Raw genomic sequence first — 21435 nt, forward strand, 5'->3', positions numbered from 1 at the left:
TCAGCAGTATAAGAAAGCTCTATTTCCTCTACATCATTTCCAGCAATGGATATCTTACTAGTAGTGTGTACGTTCATGTGTGTGCATGTGTATGTGTGTGTGTGTGTGTGTGTGTGTGTGTGTGTGTGTACATGCCAGAGCTGGTGCATGTGGAGCCCCAAGTTTCCTCTTCAACTTTACTTTTTGAGACAGGATCACTCGCTGGAGATTCATCTCTAAGGCAAGGGTGCTGGTTCAATGCACTTCAGTGACCCACTTGTCTCTGGTCTTGTCATCCCTGCCTTGGGTGACAGAGGCTCTCTGACAGAAACTTCCTTCAGCTCTTGTGTTTCCTCCTCCCAAGTGCTGAGAGGGTTCCCGAGGCCTGTACCATGGAGCTTTTGTTGAGAATTTTTTACAGGCCAGACAAACACTACCAACGAAGCTACACTCCTGTCTCCAAAATGTGTTTTAAAAATGTTTTATAGCTATACCATCTAGTTCTTTTAAGAAATAGTCTCAGCCGGGCGGGGAGGCGCACGCCTTTAATCCCAGCACTTGGGAGGCAGAGGCAGGCGGATCTCTGTGAGTTCGAGGCCAGCCTGGTCTACAGAGCGAGTCCAGGACAGCCGGCATACACATAGAGAAACCCTGTCTCGAAAAACTAAAACAAAACAAAACAAAAACAAAAAAAGAAATAGTTTCACATCTTCCATTTTTGGAGTTTGATAAAAGTTCCATTTCCTTACTTCATCAAATGTAGGAAAGAGAGGTTAATCCCACAAGGCAACAATAGACCACTTCCACAACTTTTGAGCCAAATTTGAAACAAACTTTATTAACTACTGGCCAGAATGACGGACACTGGCCAGGTCCATACTCCAGATTTCCAGAGTATGGCTGCAAATCACATTAGTCAGAGGCGTAGGAAAGCAAAGCACACAAGGCTATGTACTTCCTGCCTTCCTCGAATCAGGGGCGCGCATATACCCTGACATAATTTCTGCCTATGTACATCTGGCCTATGTGTGTGACCAAGCACACCCTGTTGCTTGCAGTTGGAGCAAGCAAGCTTGTTCACGGAAGGGAAAACACATGGCTTGCTATCTTACCTGAACAGCAGTTCCCAGCATCCCTAGAAGTTTCCTGCTCATGGGCAAGTGGGGCTTACAAGCTAGAGGTATTTTTGTTTTATAGATCTCTTATGCAGAGTAATTTAAACTTAAAACATAACTTTAGCTCTACACAAAGAGAACATAAGTTTTCCTTTCAGTGTTTGCATCTGGGCAACTATTGACAGGTTCTAGGTAAGAAACTTAAGTATTATTTAAATACTTGTTTTATGAGGATTTGTTTTGCTTACTCGAAAACATAAACTCACTGTACACCCTTAAAGAATTCGGAAATTACTTAACATATTTCTCTCAGTTGTCATGGTAACCTTTAAACCCAATAACTAACCTTTTCCATTTTACAGATGGGAAGGTAGAAATTTACTAAGTAAACAGTGTTTTAAACACCATCCAATTAATAAACGGCAGAACTTGGCCTACCGCAGACACTTGCCTGAAAGTGTCATACCCAGAAACAGGCCCTCCTACTCACAGCAGCCCAGGCCCCAGGGGACTAGGTGGGTCTGCTGGTAATGGCTAGGTCAACTTGCAATCGCCTGGTGCTCAGGATTGGTACGGGACAGCTAAAGTTCTTACCGATTTAAGCGCCAGCCCTGGTTACTCCACCCCATACTAAGTCTGCCGGCCCTTCAGAGACAGTGGGGGGCTCAGGTGCTTAGAGAGTCTCAGCCACATTCTCAGTTCCTCCCTTCCACCTACACTGTACCCCGGGCGGCCCGGGTCAGGCTCCCAGGCCTCGGCTGCAGGGAGGCTGCCGGGAAGGTCGCCCTGCCCCTGGGAGGTGCCTGGCGCGTCCCGCCCTGCCGTGAGGCCTTGGCCCCGCCTGGCCAGGAACACCGGCAGCGCGGGGACGAGGGCGGCAGGTCAGTCTTCCCTCGGCCCAGCTCCGAGGTTCCGGTGAAGGCCCAGGCTCAGCCCCAGCCCGGGCCCCACCTGCCTTAGAAACCAGGCCGGGCGCTTCTGCACACCCGGGACCAGCGTGCTCGGAGGCTGGCGTGCCGGGGAGGGTAGGGTGGTGGTGGACAGGCGTGCCCGGGAGATGGCGTACCCCGGGACTGGCATGCCAGGAGCTGGTGTACCCCGGGACTGGCGTACCCGGGAGCTGGTGTACCCCGGGACTGGCATGACTGGGAGATGGCGTACCCCGGGACTGGCGTACAGCGGATGGGGCCGCCGCTCCCGCTGGGAAGGAGGGGTCTGCGAGCGTCACCCCGGTGCCACCAAGGATCCGGAAGAAACTTCACTTGTCTTTTTAGTTGTCCCACTCAGAAGTTTCTTTAGGAAGACCAGGAAGTTTTTAGCCAGCCCCTTTCGCGTGGGCCACGACTACTACCCGGTTAAGGGAGCCCGGTGAAACACATCCTGCTTCAGTTCGGTTGCCCTAGTTGTTCCCGGTTTGGATTTCCCGCTCTGCTTAGGGCGGTGTGCAGGCCGGAGTGGATTTTCGGCTGCCCTGGGCTCATTCAGTAAGGGAAGAAGGGAAAATTCTACTTAAGCGACGGTGGGAAGCTGTAGGGAGAGAGAGAGGGAGGGGAAAAAGGGGGGGGGGGGGGAGTGTGCTAATTTTCACAAAGCATTTGTCCTATTTAGATATTTTTGTAGCTGTTAACTTGTCACCACCCAGGCTCGTCTAGGAAGTGGGAACTTCAAGTAGCAGAATGCCCCCATTAGATTGACCCACAAGCAGATGTAGATCTGTTGGAAGAAGGCTCAGCCCTCAATGAGCAGTGGCCCTCGGGACGGGTGGTCCTGGTTTGTGTAACACAGCCAAACAGGCTGAGCCATTCAGACCGAGAGTAAGCCCACCGCTTCAGGACCTGCCTGGAATTCCTGCTGTGAGCTCCTGCCCTGACTCCCCTTCCGGGTGGACCATAAACTACAGAATGGAATAATCCCAAATTGCTTTTAGCCAGTGGTATTTATCACGGCAATAGAAACCAAACAAAAGCAAAATTTCCCGGTTTTGTTTATTTTTCTTTAGAAATACTAAGAGGACCATGGTTACTTCGTGTTTAGTTCCAAGCATTTACTTACTCTGATGTTTATTAATGGGCACCTTCTTGGTCAACCTAAAAAAAAGTCCTCATTAGTGATTTGCTAATATGTATGTAATAATAATTAATTAATTAAAGTTATATGCCCTTCTCAAGGATCATAGGATCCTTGTTATCCACACAGCTGTAATCTCTAAGGCAAAGCTATTTTTCATATTGATGGGAGGGGGTAAGAGGGAGGGTCAGAAAGCCCGAAATAACCTGAACTAGCCAGTGACCTAGTTTCTTAAGGTCTATTCTGTAGTGTTGCTAAGTATTAATAGACCCCCCAAAACGTATTTTTGAAGTATTGCTTTAAATGAAACACCATAGATATTTTTTATTTTTAATAGATTTTAAATTTTTTAGGAATTGTGTGTGTGTGTGTGCATGTGCATGTGAGTGCAGGTGCCAGTGGAAGAGGTCAAATGCATCAGGCCCCAGGAGCTGGAGTTACAGAGTCTATGAGCTGTTGTGGCTGCTGGGAACCGAATCCAGGTCCTCTGCAAAAGTATTGGCCGCTCTTAACCACCTGCCAGCTCTTTAGCCCCAACAAATATATGTCACATAAATTACATATATGCCAGTGACTCTTAGATTTCAGAGTATCTGAATTTCTAGCTTGAATATGGTGGACAGCTTCTCCAGTTGGAATTGTCTTCAGAATCTTAATCTTAGTTCTGGGAAAGACTTTGGGAGAAATGAGTTTCAGTGCTAGAGTTTTCACTGTTTACCTCCTCCCTCTGCCAACAGATGTGATGGCACCAAGAAGAAAAGAGAAATACCAGCTTCCGGTTCCACTGCCAGAAGGCAAAGTTCTGGGTGATGTGGAAGGAAACCAGTGGGCTCTGGGCAAGATGATTGGCTCTGGAGGGTTCGGACTGATATACTTAGGTAAAGTATGACGAAAGCGCCAAATGTAATTATGTCTGCAATCACTGTAACTATGGTAACAATGGTATTTTAAGAGCTAACGGAAATAACAGAATTCATAGATTTTTTTTTAAAGTAATTTGAAGATAGTTAATGTTTAGTACTATACATTAGGTTCAAGCTGTAACTGACGTAACACATTCCCTGTTGTTCATGTTTTCCCCCCAGTAGCTTGTAGAAGTCTTTTCAAAGCATAATTCTATGATCTGCCAGACAGAATATGACTTTTCTTTTTGAGAACTTGTTTTCCTGGAACCATATATATATATATATATGTATATATAATATACATATTATATATACTGGTTTATATATATATATATACGAAACCATTGATATATATGAGATATATATACATATCATAAACAACAACTCTATACATGTAAATACTTTCTGATGCTTTAAAAATATTTACTATATTTTGCGTATGATATGTGTAAGACGCATCCCAGGGCACCTGCGGAGGTCAGGGGGCAACAACCTTGTTTTACCTCTATGTGGGTTCTGGGATGCCAGCCAGGTGGTCAGACTTTTGGGAGAAAGCGCCTTTTCCTGCTGAGCTGGACTTCTCACCCCTGTGATCTAGAAAGGACTAGGGCCTGGATATTCCCTGACTATAGTGACAGAAATCATCTATTGCAGGAGAGACGGAGCTTCTCTTGTGAGACAGACGTTTACTAGTTCTGTTGTTCTGGGCAAAACTGACAAAGCAGATGCTCAGATTTCCTTCTGTGCTCTGTGGTAGGCAGGGAACTGTGCTTTGGTGCACCTCTACATTGCATTTAAATATTTAGAAATTACACTGAATTTAGAGAGACCATTAAGGACTATCTTTTTTTGTTTGTTTGCTTTTGTTTTCTGAGACAGGATTTCTCTGTGTAGCCTTGGCTATCCTGGACTCACTTTGTAGACCAGGCTGGCCTTGACCTCACAGCGATCCGCCTGCCTCTGCCTCTGGAGTGCTGGGATTAAAGGCGTGCGCCACCACACCTGGCTTTGAGGACTATCTTAGTGCTGTGCTGGGATGGGCAAGGTGATTGGTTTGATAAATAAACTAATGGTGATTAGAAAGGAAGACCCAGGGATTGGAGGGTACTTCATGCAAGATCTTGGGTACCATGACTTTCAGCACCTCCCACCCCAAACAAAAAATACAATGTATGATTCTCTTATATACACTTATTCACCCTTTAAACCTACATCTGTTTCTGTTGTAGATGTCTTCAGGGGTTGGGCATGTTGGCTCCTTCCTGTAATCTCAGCATTTGAAAGGTCACCTTGGCCTAAATTCCAGGCCAACCAGGGCTATTTAGTAATACCATACCTCAGAACAAACAATCAAACAACCCAAGAGAAAAAACCACACAAAACAAACAAACAAGGGGGAGAAAAGAAAAAGAAAAAGAAAAAGAAAAAGAAAAAGAAAACAACCTCCTTTACCCAGCCCCTCTCTCCTCCCCAAGTTGCTTGACCAAAAATATCCTCAAACTCTCAAAACAAATAAACCAAAACTGGATCTCTTTTGGGGGAATTCTGGGTTCCTTGTCAAACAAACATGTTTCTGAATCATGAATGATTAAGATCTTAATCTAGATATCTTACCTTTTGTGTTCCTCTATTTTGAGACAGACTCAAATAGCTGAGGCTAGCCTTGAACTGTGGACCCTCCTGTTCCTTCCCCTCCATTCTGGGACTACAGGTATAAACTACTATACCTGGCTATAGTTTGCAGTGAATGAAAGGCATTGAATAAATAATCTATTGTCTACCTATCACCTGTGCCTAATATAATTGGGAAAATGAAATCAGGACAAAAAAAAAAACCTCTATAAAGAGGAGCTTCCTAAGTCAACAGTGTTGCTGTGTGGCCCCTCAGCCATGCGGCCCCCAGCTCTCCAGCCTTTGGGGAGCTTCTACTCTGAATAGAAGACCAGACAGGGTTACATCTCTAGAGTCTATATCAACACAGAACAAAACAAAATGGGCAGGAGACACTTTTCAATAGAAACATATTGTGAGTCACTGACACAATTTTAAAACTTCCAAGAAACACATTAAGAAAGTTAAGAGAAGCAAGTGACATTCATTTTACTAGTATGCACTGTTCAGTTTTAATATATCCAAATGAATTCATTTTAGCTTGTTCATATAAAAATAGTGAAATAGCTGGTTGTGGTGGTGCATGCCTTTAATCCCAGCCTTTGGGAGGCAGAGGCAGGCAGATCACTGAGTTCTAGGCCTACGTGGTCTACACAGTGAGTTCAGGACAACCAGGGCTACACACAGAAAAACCCTGTCTCAAAAAAAACAAAAACAAAAAACAAAAACAAAGAAATAAATTAAATAAAAATAGAAAATAAATAAATAAAGATTGTGAGCTGCTTTACATCTGAGTGAACTCTTCTAAATCTAGAGAGCTTCAAGTGTCAAGATCCTTGTGACCTGCCTGACTCCTAAGCCGTGCAGACTAGTGGCTAGTGAGTGCTTGGAGCACAGAGGAGTGGCATTCCTAAGTACTCTCTGAACTCTTTTTTTGTGGCAGTGAGTAAGATGGCTGCTATTCTGGCTTGACAATAGGTCAGAACCTCAGTTGAATAAATTATTGATAACGTAACTGTGGCATTGGAACCATGGCCTGCCTCATATTTACTTTTCTAACTTTTGAATTACTTGAATAATTTCAAAGAACTGGAGAAAAACTTTGACTCCAATGGTCTTACTCCTTAAAATGGATATCTTTACATACTTCTTAAAGTGTAAATACTTATTTGTGTTTATTTGAATTCAGGTATAGGCGGAATGACAATATTGCATTCATATGCGTGGTTTATGAATCTGAGTGTGCACATCACAGCCTTGGTTTGCCTCTGGTCATGAAGGACAACTCTCCCAGCCCTGGCCTTTTCAAGTGCAGACCTTTCTAAGTGCAAGTCGCATGACTTTTACTTTTCTTTTTTCTTGTTATCCAAATAAACTTTGTTTTACAGCACGTTTTAAGATGCATTGTGTTGGGTGGCATCCCTCCACCATCTGACTTTTAGAAACTGAACGCTGGCAAGGCAGATACTAGCAACTACTCGTGGGACAGAGCCTTTTAATAAGCAGTAACTTTGAGAGAAAAAGAAAGGCTCCCTTCTTCAGAATTATAGGACAGTGCTTTATTGTTCTATCAATGGGCATGGTGAATCACATAATCAGCTTAACTCTGTTAGTGTTAGTTTTCACAGATTATTTCCAAAGCCATAAGTAGGAGATATTGGAGAAGCTCCTGCTGTTGGCGGTTGTGCACAGTTCTCTTCATGTTGTGCATATAGATTACAAAGCACTTAAATTCGAGATTTTCTTAAATAACCATGCCCGTCCCAGGTATTATTCCCAGACACACTGCTTTGACAGACACTTAGCAGTGTCTGCGGCCCAAGGCTGAGAGGAAAGCAGCTGCTGTGTGGCTCATTGTGCATTGTACAACTGTCTTCTAGCTTTGACATCAATAGCCCAGGCCTGTTGGTAATCAGCAACTTGAGCAAAGGGGGAGGGGGCAGAGAAGTTCCCTGTTTACTCTTGACTTGGAGAGCTACTGTGCCTGAAGCATTCTTAGCCACAGTCTTAAGAGGGAAGAGAAAAGTCTGAATACAAGAACAAAGTCTGAGCTCTCTCTTTGAATATGAAAGCGGCTGGGAAGGAGGAAAAGAAACTGGTTAGGGTGTGAGAAAGTCGCCGCCGTCGTTTTAGTACCAAGTGAGCAAAAAAGTTTCTAAAACTCCAGGGAAAGAGAGAACTGAAGGTTTCAATTCCCTTTAATGCAGCATACAGCATGGAAGCCACCCTAACCCAAAGGGAGCCTGCGCAAGAGGGGCCGAAGCTCAGGTGCTGGGGAAATCTGAGTTGGAGCTTGACTTGCCATGATGTCACTGACTGACGGACCAAGCTATCTCTACCTCATAAGACTAATTGCAAAGATTAAATGAGTTGTTTTAGAGTTTGGAACCTAGTAAGCAGCTAATAAGTAGAATTGATTTGGAATCTCCCATTCTATATACCCAGTGCTGTGTGTGATGCGTTAGGGAGAGGCCTCCCTTCACTGGAAGGATTTGGTGTTCCTTCTGCCTTGAATTGTGGTCGATTTCGTTACTGGTAAAACTAAGAGCACAGAGGCTGCCCCTTTAACGCCTGGTGAGTGGTTCTGTTTCGACGGCTACCTGTTTGCTTTAGATATGAGAAACTGGGCACCAAAATGTAATGAAAACGCAGAAAAAGAAAAGCTCTAGGTTAGATGGTTCATGACATCTCTTTAATGTTTGTTGTTGGAGGGACTGTGCCTGAGACTGTGGCACTGAGCCCACACAGTGAGTCTGCTGTGTTCTCTGCTGTCACTATAGATGCCACCCTTAACCCAGTGGGCAGTCACAGGTGAACCCTATTAGACACAAAGAGACCTGCTCAAGGTAACTCTCATGCACTCCTTTAAAACAGTGGTGCACTTCATCGTGCTGTGGTGACCCCAGCCATAAAATTGTATTCTTTTGCTGCTTCATAACTGTAATTTTGCCAGTTATGAATCATAATGCAAATCTGTTCTCCAATGGTCTTAGGTGAGTCCTGTGAAAGATTTGACCCCCCCCCCCATAGATTGAGAACCACTTCTCTAAAAAATTATGCAAATACGTTATTGACAATGAATTGATATAATTGTCTTTTTTTTTTTTTTTTGGTTTTTCGAGACAGGGTTTCTCTGTGTAGCCTTGGCTGTCCTGGACTCACTTTGTAGACCAGGCTGGCCTCGAACTCACAGCGATCCGCCTGCCTCTGCCTCCCGAGTGCTGGGATTAAAGGCGTGTGCCACCACGCCCGGCTCTGATATAATTGTCTTTTACAAAGAGTAACATGTTATAACTAAAATTGGCCACGGTGTTTTAATCTTATGGATCATTATTCGTGGATTATTGTTTAGACTTAGTTGAGTAACTTTTGGAGATTTTCATTATTGTTGTTACATTATCCTTTGTTCTTCAGAAACAGAAGAAAGTTTGGGGGGGCAGTTTTTGGAAGTAATCAAATTTAATTTTATTTACTGATGAGGAAATATTTCTACTTAAAGGAATAGAAGAATGTTTTGTGTTTTTGTTTGGTTTATTATTTAGTTGGTGGTAGTTGATTAATTTTTAAGGAATGCAGAGTAACATTCAGGGAGTCCAGTTATAACAGTAATAGCACTGTTAAATGTTATTTTTCCAATGTTTTTCAAGAGACGGCTGTTAGTCTTGTGAAAATGATGATAGTAGAAAAAAAGAGTATTTTATTTTAGAGATTATAGTAGCTACAATGTTATATATACCATAAACTATTTTCCAGTGAAGGCATAGGCAGATACGTAAATTCAAAAGAGGAGTTTACTTTTTAAAAATTAACTATTAATTTATTTATTAGATGTGTTAGGCCTACAGGTAAGTAAACATTTATAGCAGATGTGTTTAAAATTTTTCACGTGCCTTTAATCGGATGCTCACTTTTAGTGTATGCCAGGTAGTGCTGTTCATTTCCCTATCAGCTTCTTCATTTTCAGCAGTTTTAACTACCAGACCCTTGCCTCTCTGGACAGTTCATAAGCTTTCTGATTCTGCCCCACGTTTATGTATTTTGTCCCTTCATTGCACTGTTGCCATCTTCCTGCTTTTGCAGTGGTGAAAGCTTGTCTTCTTCTCTTTCTTTCTTTCTTTCCTTCCTTCCTTTTTTAATTTGCAGCTCACTGCTGTGGGGAGTTTCTTCCTTATGAAATGAGCTCACCTCTGTTGCCACACAATAAAAGAATTCTCTGTGTTGGAGAGCTTCTGGCTTCCTTATGAAATATGGATGGACTCTTGCTTCTGAAGTGTTTTAGCTTCTGCCTCTGTAGAGAGGGGCGGAGAGGAATAAATAGCATGAGGTGCATTCCTTCGTTTAAGACCCAGGGGTATCCATGTATATGAAACAAGTCAGAAGAGCATCTCAGAAACTTTAAACCGCGGAGCGAGACTTCACTAGAAACTAGCGCCTGGGATCACGGCGGTTCCCACAGTTAGCGACACAGAGGTCCGCGTGAGGTTTACGTTGCTTCCATGCTCAGATTTGCAATTATGCGTCAGTGTGTTGGCCTTTTCCATCCCTCTCACATGCACTGTGTTTTTCCTGAACACTGCACAGTTGCTCTGTGTCAAAGACTAGTTTAGGAGACGAGATGGAAACCTCAGCAATTGTTTCAAGACAGTTGTTTGAGAGGTATACTGCTTCTTTCCAGATGACAGCCCGGCAGGCCAAGCTTCCCTTAGCATCTCCAGCCCAGGGAAATGGTTTTGTAGAAAGATAGCCGGTGAAGGCCAGAAACATCTACAGATGCAGTGTGATCCCAGGCAATGAAGCATGTGGCCCTTCATTGGCATTTGATGCTAACAGGAGGATCTCCTGGCAGAAGAACTGACTTTTGCTGCGTTCTGCATGCTGCCCCTCCAAACCCATCTTTGATTGGCACCTATGCCCTATTGAAACTGGCATCACACCTTCTGAATGGGCGCTGTGCCAGGCTAGCAGATGGGTATGGGCAACGGCATGCCAGAAACCCAGTATGCGAATCAAGTTTAAGTATCAGGGGCCCAAACTCCCATCCAGGGATATCAAAACTGCAGTCTGTTGAGAGCTTTTTGTGCTTAAGGTTAAAGGACATGCCATTTCCACTCCAGCTTAGAGGTTGATTAATTTTGAAAGTCAAACAGGAACTCCTGTGGTGGTGTCAGGCAAAATTCTGTCTTTGGTGAGTGAGAATTGCCACTTAGTATTGTAATGAAGTTGCCGAGGAGAGTGACTCCCCCGCAAGTCCCTCCAGCACTTAAGCAGCGTGCGTTCAGCAAAGATGAATATTTCTGTTCTCCAGCGGAGCCAGGTGCAATCAAAGCCAGATCTGCAGCGCGCTGCAGCAAAGGACCCTAAATTTAGAAAGGGCAGGCGAAGTTTAGAAGAACTCCGCGGTGGTAGCTCTTCTCGCCACGAGCTTCACAGACCTGCGCGGAGGAGGAGATGAAGGGAAAACTCCAAATCGAAAATCTTCAGAGGGCTCCGACCTGAAACAGAAAGATCGCTAACAGTCCAAAAGAAAAACCCGCATCCATTCCCCTCCGTGCAGAAGTCGTTCTGATTTTTTTTTTTTTTTTTTTAATCAATAAAATCGTAGGTTACGGAAATGTTAGGATCAACTTAATACATAAGCAGCTAAACTTCCTGTTCTTACTTTCGTTTCCTTGCATGTCTATCATGTATATAAACTTTGCTTCTTGAATAATGGATTTTGCATAAAATTGAGTTGTAAACATCATATTCCTTATGATTGTCTCACACTCACCACAGAACTGTCCCCACACCAGAAAGAGAGGGCATCCTCCTTGTGGTCGCCTAACTTGTATCTTCTAAATACTCTTGAATTTACAGGCATGCCTGTAAGGCCAGCTGTGGCCAGGAGCAGCTTTGCTAATCGCATTATAACCCTTGCTTTTGCTTTTTCACTGTGTAAACTTTATCTATGGAACAGATTCCATGAGACCGTTGTGAATACTTCAACGTATTCAAAACATATAACTGCCACAAATTAAACTACTAAAACTAAAGCTGGTGCACTGTAACTGCCAAGTAAAACTGGCACGTCCCTCTGTCAGACTGCAGGGGAGTGTGCCATACAGGCCTCGGAAAACACAATTCATCCAGAAGCACTCTTGTCACTTGCTCTGATATTAAACCAGAGAAAGTGACATTAATTAAAGAAATGACATGAGCCGACAAAGGCAATGAAATTCTATACTTTGGCTTTGTGCAGACCTTCATCCAGGCCGTTCTGCCCAGGTACTGTGGTCGATCCTGAGGAGAGCCAAGGGTTATGACTTTTAATCTCTCCTCTCCCCATTCAGCAGCATTGTTGAATGACTAAAATCTCCCGCCCTGCGTTGGCCTGGTTTGGTAGTGTAACGCAGTCATAGCCGGGCTTCCTCGAACACCGTTGTGGTGTCATGCAGAACACCCACTGCACTTGGTGTGCAGTGAAAGGTACAGAGGAGTTGGTCTCACAAAAAAAGGTTCCCCAGCTGGCAGCTAGCAGAGATTATAGACTTGGATTGGAATCAAGGAGGCCTGTTTCTGGGGCCAGCTGACTGGAAACTCTTGTGAAGTGAAGAGACAAGCAGGAGAGGACCAGGATTTCTTCTTTGTTCCCCCAGGGAGCTTTCTCACAGCCATTGTTTCATCAATAATTATTCACACCAACTTTTCAGACCCTTCCCGCCTCCAGCCACTCTTACACCTTGTGCCGTGTTGTGCAGTCCTCCTGATAGGCAGCCTCTCAGGGTGAGGACATAATGGCCTCACGTGTCACAGTTATTAAAAAATGATTTTTCATAGAGACAAAAACTAGAAATTTTTAGAAAAAAGAGCACTAAATTTTATGGGATTTCTTTCTTTTAATGCAATGCCTGGTCTGTGTTTGAGACATTGTAATTTCATATTTAGAGACAGTATTTTGTATACTGTAGGGTGCTTGAGGTAAAAGTAGCATGTTTATTTTTTCAGATGTGTCTTTAAAATATTAGATACCATGTACTTTACTCATAGATTAAAGGAATTATTGGGAGATGTCTGCTCTATTAATGCATAATCTAAAGGAATTTTAAAAAACGGTTACTGCATTATATACAACCACTTCCATATATAGAATAAAAGCTCTACTGGGTAATATTTAATTGAAGTAGATTTAATAAGTACAAACTATTTTAGGAAAAAGTATGGTGTTTCCTGTTGGGTCAACTCTCTGCTCCGCATGGACTGTGTAAGAAATCAGCTTTTCAGAGAATGTTTGCACAAGTAACTTGAACAGAAAATAAACTATCCCCTCCCTCCCCTACCTGTTTGTCTGTTTGTCTATCTGTTTGCTTTGTCTGGCACTGGAGATCAAACACAGGGCTTCTCCCATGCTCTACCACTGAGCTACATCCCTAGCTCTGGACTTTTGACCCAAGTCTGTGAACAATGCATTGCAGCATTTACGCACAGTCGGAAGCTTGTGTTACAGTTTCCAAGCACAGATATTTGATATTTGAGATGCAGAGCTTTCTAACTGTATAATTAGTCACAAGGTTTAATGCACGTTTCCCATATCAAGCCGACAATGGCTTCAAAGAGACAGCAGTGCTTTAGGGGAGCAAGAAAAGGAGGCCAAAGTTGACACACACAGAGGCAAAACAGTGGAGGAAAATCAACACGGAGTTGTGAAGTCAGGCATTGGAACTCTGTCAGTGTTCAGGAGACCGTCTTTAATTTGCAATCCAAGTGAAAGAGAGCATTTAAATACGAGAGGCAGTATTATTGAGCCCCGCATGCCTGCTACCACTTGTTTGACTAGCTCAGAATAGAACACTGAGAGGCAAGGGCTCAAAGTTAAATGAACATTTATACATTTTAAAATCAAATGAAAGATTCAGAGTATATTCATGAATTAATTTTTTTTTTTTCAGGAATCCTAAATTTAATCAGCTGGAATTACTTTTAAAGTGTCATTCTATTTAACTTAGGGCAATGATGAATTTGCCTTTTAGTAGGGATGCTGTATTTTATCATGAAGATGAAACAAACTGTCTTTTGTTAATTACTCCCCAGAGACACTGGCCATTTTTCTCTCCTATGCTTAGTGTGGAGTGAAGACAGCGCCTGCAAATTTATTTCAGACAAGACCAAACCAGAAGCTTCAACATGCGTGAGAGGCACGAGAGGAATGTAGCTTCAGGTAGTCTGGGTGCCCCCCAATGAGCCTTTTTAGAGGGAATGCTACTACAGCCTTCTGAGGGGACCTTGAACACAGAGTAGGTAACCGCGGAGATTAGTTTCTGTGGTCTGTCTTAGGAAATGATCATCCGCTACTAGAATCTCTTTCTGAGCTGGGGTCCGAGGTTTGTGTGTATTACTTCATTTCCTCTTCTTGGAGCTTGGTGAGAATGATTGATCTTGAGGCCTAGGGAGGTGGTGATATGCCTTTAGGCCACTTATTTTTGTTGTTGTTTGTTTATTTGTTTTGTTCTTTTTGTTTTTTGTTTGTTTGTTTGAAACTGGGTTTCTCTGTGTAGCCTTGGTTGTCCTAGACTCGATTTGTAGACCAGGCTGGCCTCGAACTTACAGCGATCCGCCTGCCTCTGCCTCCCGAGCGCTGGAATTAAAGGCATGCGCCACCACGGTTCAGGCCACATTTTAAAAGACCGTCTCCATCTACTTTTGAGCACAGGATTCTTTGCATCCTGGTTTGATGTCCCTTGTGAAAGAACACTTCGAGTTTACAGCTAGCCAGAGAAAATATGGCAAGTGATGTGCTTACGGCAAGCTAATTTCTAACACTATAGCTAAATATGTGATTGACAGTGCTGGCAACTAACCCAGGAAATCTGTTAGTGCCGGTGCTCAGGTGGTGCCACTTTCACTCACACTGACAACCAAGGCCCAGAACACTGCGCATAGGGTCCTATTGTTAGGATCACCAAGTGTGCAAAAGAACGTCTGATATTTACAGTAAACCCAGTGCCGAGCACCGGAAAAAAAATACATTTAGAAGGTATTATAGCTTAGGTTGTACACACAATATTTTAGTGAAAATTAGTGAGACTAGTCAACCAAGTTGTGCTATGATCAGATGAGAAAGATTTGATGGGTTTTCAGGCTATTCAAAACTGAATAAACTTGTCCGATTTATAGGGATGTTTTATATTTAAGTCTTTTTTTTTTTTCTGCATAGCCACATTTATTGTGGAACTATTTTTTTTCATTTTTTTTATTTAAGTCTTAATAAGCTGCAAGACGAGAACATTAGAAGGAGGCCTCTTTAAATATGACACATACTGTGATTTAAGTGTAAGAAACATGGTGGAAGAGAGGTAACTTTACAGATACTGATTATTCTTAACTGTCTTTTTTTCTTGGACAATAATTTAAAGATACACAGTTCAGAAAATTAGGTCTTTTAAAAGGTAAGGCACAAAAAATACTTGGGTAAATAGAATCTTATTAAGGAATTTGGTTCATATTAAAGAATTTGTTTCAGATTAAATTATTTTATTTAGAATAGCAGTCTAGACTTTGAAAAAGATTCATTCTTTCGAGATGCTCAGATGCTCCCATGGAAAAAAAATTAGGACAGTTCATGTAGAGGTGACTTAAGGTATTGATAGATGTACTTATTATTTATTCCAATGATAGTTTTTATATCTCCTTACTTGGCATGTGTACATAATAAGAGAAAGAACAAACAAAATAGAATTATTACATTAAATTAAAATGAACATTTTTAGCAAGGCTGATGACATAACCCTATCATCACAGTCCTTGGAAGGCTGTGGGATAGGAAGATCACAAGTTCAAGGCCAGCCTTAGCTACATAGTGAGTTGAACTCTCTCTCTCTCAAAAATAAAGATATAAATAAATAAATAAATACATAAATAAATAAATGGGTTATTTGTTTCAATTTTTGTAGTGTGTGAAGGGACGGTATTCAGTACTCTTTACTTGACATACCTTGTGTCAAGAGATCACATCTTATCACCGACCTCCAACCCAATGTGAGATGTAACTGAGAATGGTTGTGAGTAATAGAAACCTTTACAAATACTGGGAGGTAAATAGGAGGAAAATTCTTCACACAGTAACCTTTGGGAAGAAAACAAATCAAAGATCCATAGCTAAAAGAAAGATGTTACATGATTGCGGAGGAACAAAAAGGTGGTATGAACCCCATAACCAGAAGAGCCTCTGCTTCAGCGGGCTGCTTTGAACTAGTCTCCACATTCTGAAATCAGTTATTTAATATAAATTGTATGTAACATGAAATCTCCCAAAGAGAAGAGATTGTTCCGTCAGCCTCTTAAAGGACGATGTTAAAACCTGCAAGGGTTTTTAGCAAAGTGACAGATATGGCAAATAGAGCAGACCTAACTCAAAAAGGAACGATGTAAAGAAACGGTCCAGAATTATTACCAATATTAGCAATATGCAAGCAGGTTTCAGATGATGAGTGTCAAGACAAATTATAAAAACCTGCAAAACTTAGGCCTTCCCTTTCCTGACATCCGGCTTCACTGTATTAGAAAGTGGCTTAAAGGCATGGGGGCAGGGTTGAGGACCTCTAGTAGGTTCTGAACCTCACATGCACATTCCATATAAGAAATGAAAAATCATTTAAGGCCCAGAAAACACGGTAGTTAAGAGAAACAGCACTATAGTTCCAGTGTGCTATATGGCCAACGTTTATTTCTCTTAGGAGATACAAATGAACACGTGAGATTTTACAGAACCTGACATCTTTTTGTAGCCAATTGTCCTTAAGATAAAATAGAAGCAAATGACTGAGAATCAAAAACAAATGAATTAAATATGTAAGCTGAGTGTGGTGGCTCTGGAGGCTGAGTTGGGAGGAATACCAGTAGCTGGAGGCTGCCCTGGGCTTCTGAGGGAGAGCTTGTCTTAAAGTGTGTGTATGTGTGTGTGTGTGTGTGTGTGTGTGTGTGCATGTATGTGTAGAGTTGGATACAAACTGAGCAGATTATATGTATTTAATTAGCAGTTAGAGACAAGGACAGTATGAATTTGAGGGAGATTTTTTTTTTGCACATTATAAGTGAAGAATAAAACAATCATCAGATTGTTTTGTAATTTTACATTCCATAATTAAAGTTCCTAGGAATGTATTAGAGTAGACTACAGAAACAGAGCTGATATGATGAATATATACGCATATATATATGTGTGTGTGTTATATGATTTATTAAAGTGGCTTACAGGCTGGTGCAGCTAATTCGCAGTGCCTGTCAGCCGTGGAAGGTCTGAGAGTCCGGCAGTTGCTCAGCCCACAAGGCTGGATGCTGCAGCTGGTCTTCAGTGTGTGCCGGAGTCCCAGACAAGTAGGCTTTGATGCCACTGAAGGAACGGACTTGCCCGTGAGAGTGAGGGCAAGCCGGCAAAGGGCAAAAGCTTCCTTCCTCCATGTTTTCATATAGGCTGCCCCCAGAAGGTGTGGCCCAGTTTAAGATGGGTCTTCCTCAAGTGATTTACTTAAAAATCTCTCACAAGAGTACCAAGCTGCTTGGATTTTAGTTAATAACAGATGGAGCCATGTCGACAACCAAGAACAGCCATTCCAAGATGTTGCAGTTATTATATCTGTAAGGCCTAGGAAGCCAATAACTGATACAATGAGACTGAAGAGTAATTTAAAGCTGCAAGCACTATGCTGGGCAGAATCTAAATTGCTACTAATCTACTAATAAGCTAAAATAAGCTACTCTAATCCTGTTTTCATAACCTACTATATCTCAATCACTTGCCAATCTGGTCCTCCTAGGGCAGCTTCTCTCCACCAACTGTCCTCTCTCAAATGTCAACCCCTCGGCTCCTCCTCCTTTCCTGGAAGCCCCGCCTTCCACTTCCTGTCCTTCTGCTCAGCTGATTGGCTAATCAGCAGTTTATTGACAACTGCTACATCCTCTCAAGGTATTGGAGAACGCAAGTGAAAAGGTAATAGTGGCAGAATGTTAAATGACTAGGATCATGTCAGTTTATTTTTACCCTAAAAAAAAAGAAAAGGAAAGAAAATGTGGCTGATATGAACAAGAAACTGTAGCTATCCAAAGATAAACAAACAAATGGACAAAATGCCTTCACATTGCTTGAACCCAAGTATATAGCTAAAAGAGGGGAGGGTCTCCAGTAAGCAGCCCCCACCACCCACTCACCAACCAAATATTTCTGTTTCATTCATTTTGTGTATTAATCTTCCAAGAAGCATCCCATTACTAACACACTGTCAATGTAAATAATTACACTAAAAATATGCCTATGCTATGAACTATGTACTTTATAGGAAAAGCTTTGATTTGGAGACTTTAATGGCATTATAAAGAACAGACTTTGTATGAAGATTTAAAATTTTAAATATAAACATTTTGACGTGTAATTTTTTTAACACACAAAAATCTAGGGTCTTATATGTCGAAGTTTCAGACTCCATGGCTGGCAGGACATACCGTGGATGTTCTGACCCTCGTGTGTTTTCTTCTGTGTTCTCTTTCTGCATTTCCTCCACATTCAAATTGTTCCTGTTTGAAGTCCACATTTATTTCAAAGCCTATAGTTACACCTTATACATTTTTAACCAGCTTGTACATTATTATTTATTTTCTACAATATTTTGGCCTTTAAAAAAACATTTTCTATTTTGTATGCATTTGTGTCTTTATTTTAACATTATTACAGAGGAAAATTAGCATTGTGTTTGTATTTTTCTTTAAATTTTAATACATTACCAGCACAATAGGATACAGCACATAGCCACCGTCTAAGCGTGTCACAGCTGTTAAGCTCCTCATCACAGCTTCCCTGTTCTGTCCTTTATTGTCTGCATGCTTCAGGTGAGTGGCGTCACACAGCACAGGTGTTGTCTGACCCTGGAAGGTGTCTGTGTGGTTTGAGGCCTTTACTTCCATTCCTTGGAATTGCGTTTGCTGTTGAGTTCCTTAGCTTTGCATATTCGGATATGATCAACGGGTCTGTACTTACAGAAAAATTACTTGCTGGAATTTTGTTTGGCATGGATGAATTTGCTGAGAACTGACATGCTAAATATGTAGAGCCTTCTATACCAGTGTGCCTCTCCACTTACATTTCTTTCATCATGTTTTGTGTAGTTTCAGCACACTAGCTCTGCATCAGTTGCAATTTTAATTTCCGTTTGTGTTCTTTACATTTATTTATTTATTAGGAAGTCATCGCATTCTTTGGTGTATACATGGAGGGGTCATAGGATAGTATGATTTTGTTTTTTCTGTTGACTGTTTACCAAGATGAAAACGATGCTTCCTTGAGAGTTCAGAGAGTTTTTATCAGGAATGAAAGTTAGCTTCATCAAATGCTTTTTTATGTATCAATTGATAGAATACTGTGGTGTGCACTGAGACTCATGATAGGTGGGTAACTGGTAACTTTGACTAGTGAGGCAGTCTTGTATTCTTCAAATAAGCCGTCATTGATCTTTATATCTGTATGTACACACACACACACACACACACACACACACACACACACACACACACTTCTGGATTTGATTTATTTGTGTTTTTCTATGTTAAATACAGCTAGTAGTGATAGCTTTCTCTTTCCCCTTCCTCCTCTCCTCTCTTCCCTTCTATCCCTTTTCTTTTACCATGTTTTCTGGTTTACATATTAGGATAATGATAACATAAACCACATAAAATGAATTCCAAACTATTATCTTCTTTTCTTTCTGCTGATGAATGTGTAGGATTAGTACTGTTCCTTTAAAAATGCTTTCATTGACTTCTACCATGAAGCCAGTGGGCTCTGGCCATTGACTTATCTTTTTTTTTTTTTTCTTTAAAATTTTTAAAAATTTCATTGATGTATCTTATGACTTTTCCTACTTTTCAATTTTTTTTTTTTTTTGGTTTTTCGAGACAGGGTTTCTCTGTGTAGCCTTGGCCATCCTGGACTCACTTTGTAGACCAGGCTGGTCTTGAACTCACAGCGATCCGCCTGCCTCTGCCTCCCGAGTGCTGGGATTAAAGGCGTGCGCCACCACGCCCGGCTACTTTTCAATTTTTAATAATATTTTCCATCCATCTAAAAACTATCAAATTTGTGCAAGTCACTTGTAGTATTGACATATTCCACTATTTTTTTGTGTGTGTCTGATGGTGGAGGTTGAACCCAGAACCTTGTGCCTGCTGGGCAAATGCTATCCCCCCAGTTGCATCTCAGCCCTTGTGTTATATTTTTAATGTGTCAGAACTGCACAAATTTAATATATTGTAGTTATTTTATATACTGTATTTATATTTACTAGAAAGTTTGTTAATACAGGTTATAATTTTTGCTACAACTGACAAATATATTTTAGGAAACTAGAAAAAAGATATGTAATCCGTATCGTGTCGAACTAGCTACAATATTTTTCTTCCTTTGTTCCTGGTAGTCCACATTTCTTTATACAATTTTTGTTTTTTGTTTTTTTTCAGTGTCTTCTCTATCACTGAGTCTTCCTATCTGAAGGGTGTTACTGATAAATATTGAGTTGAAAATTGCTTTTTCCCAGCACCTTCCTTTTCATAGTGTCTGATGAGAAAACCAGTCGTTCGGTTCAGCTGGTGTTTCATACTGATGAACTGTTTGGTTCTAGATCCCTTTAAAAGTTTTCCTTGTTCGTAGCTCCCAGCAGTGTGACCAGGACTCATGGAGCCCTTTCCCTGGGGGAGTCCCTTTGTGAGGCTCCAGCTTCTGTGTGTACTTGGGATCTCTTTCCATTGAATCTCTCCCCACTGCCCCCCAGTATTGTCTACTTTTCTACCTCAGTGCCTTCTTACAGTCTCCTCTTCCGTTGCCCCCAGATTCTTGAGGCTCTGTCTAGATTGGAGAATGCCTATTGATTTGTCATCAGTTGAATGACTCTTCCATATACTGTGTCTGTATCTGTCACAAGGCCACTTGATAATTCAGAGCATACTTTTGATTTAATGTTCTGAGTGTCAGAGGTATCATTTCATCCTCCTCAGAGGTTTCTGTATCTTTCTCAGGTTGTGGTGGCTTTTTCATTGGGAAGCATTTGACTTTTCTTGCCTGGGCACCAGAAACAGTTCCTTTCACGTCTGTTGAATTGCTTTAGTGCCTCTATCATTTCAACCTGGTGTCTGCTGATTGCCTTTTTGTATGTCAATGTGTTTTGTTTCATTTTTGTTTTTGTTGGTTGCGTTTTTTCCTATACTTGGTGTTTTTAGATTGCATTACGGATATATTGAGTATTTTGAGGATTTGCATATTGCTTTTTTATTTTAGCCAGGGAATATGAATAGTTAGGGATATGAATAGCAAGAAAGTTGTCCTGGTTATATTCAGTCCTCAAGTTCTGACTAGTGCACTCTTGTCTTTGGTGTGCTGTTAGTTCATTTTCACCAGCATTTTTCAGGTCTGTCCCATGTGTGTTGCACCCAAAACTTACTGCTTTTCCTAGTATGGGCACTGCTTAGTATTAGGTACTCAAGTGAGCAGGTGCAGAGAAAGACTGGAGTTCGTTAACACTTTTCAGCCTAGTCTTTCCAAACTCTCTTCCCTGTGATCTCTCTGAAATGTTGGTTCTCTGGGTCCTTGTTTTTGGGTTATTTGACTAGGAAGTTAGGCCCAAACCTTCGTCATCACTCTGTGCACCTGTGTCTGGGAAAGCTGGGGAAGGTGTGTGCAGAGAGCGTAAATAGGACAGTCTGATTTGGAGGAACCACAGTCCTTCAGCTTTGAACAGGAGCTT

The 21435-nt window shown here is 41.7% G+C and overlaps 1 protein-coding gene across 1 annotated transcript in view; it reads left to right on the forward strand.

Annotated features, from left to right (window-relative positions):
- The first annotated feature begins 3718 nt into the window (after nucleotides 1–3718).
- Vrk2 (VRK serine/threonine kinase 2) overlaps nucleotides 3719–21435 on the forward strand; it is a 102390-nt gene continuing 84673 nt past the window's right edge. The window contains exon 1 of the mRNA XM_051165305.1: nucleotides 3719–4039. Coding sequence (XP_051021262.1) covers nucleotides 3847–4039 — 193 coding nt within the window. The 5' untranslated portion in view covers nucleotides 3719–3846. The remainder of the gene's footprint in view (nucleotides 4040–21435) is intronic.

Source organism: Acomys russatus, chromosome 22, assembly GCF_903995435.1.
Source record: "Acomys russatus chromosome 22, mAcoRus1.1, whole genome shotgun sequence".
In the NCBI taxonomy this organism is placed as follows: domain Eukaryota; kingdom Metazoa; phylum Chordata; class Mammalia; order Rodentia; family Muridae; genus Acomys; species Acomys russatus.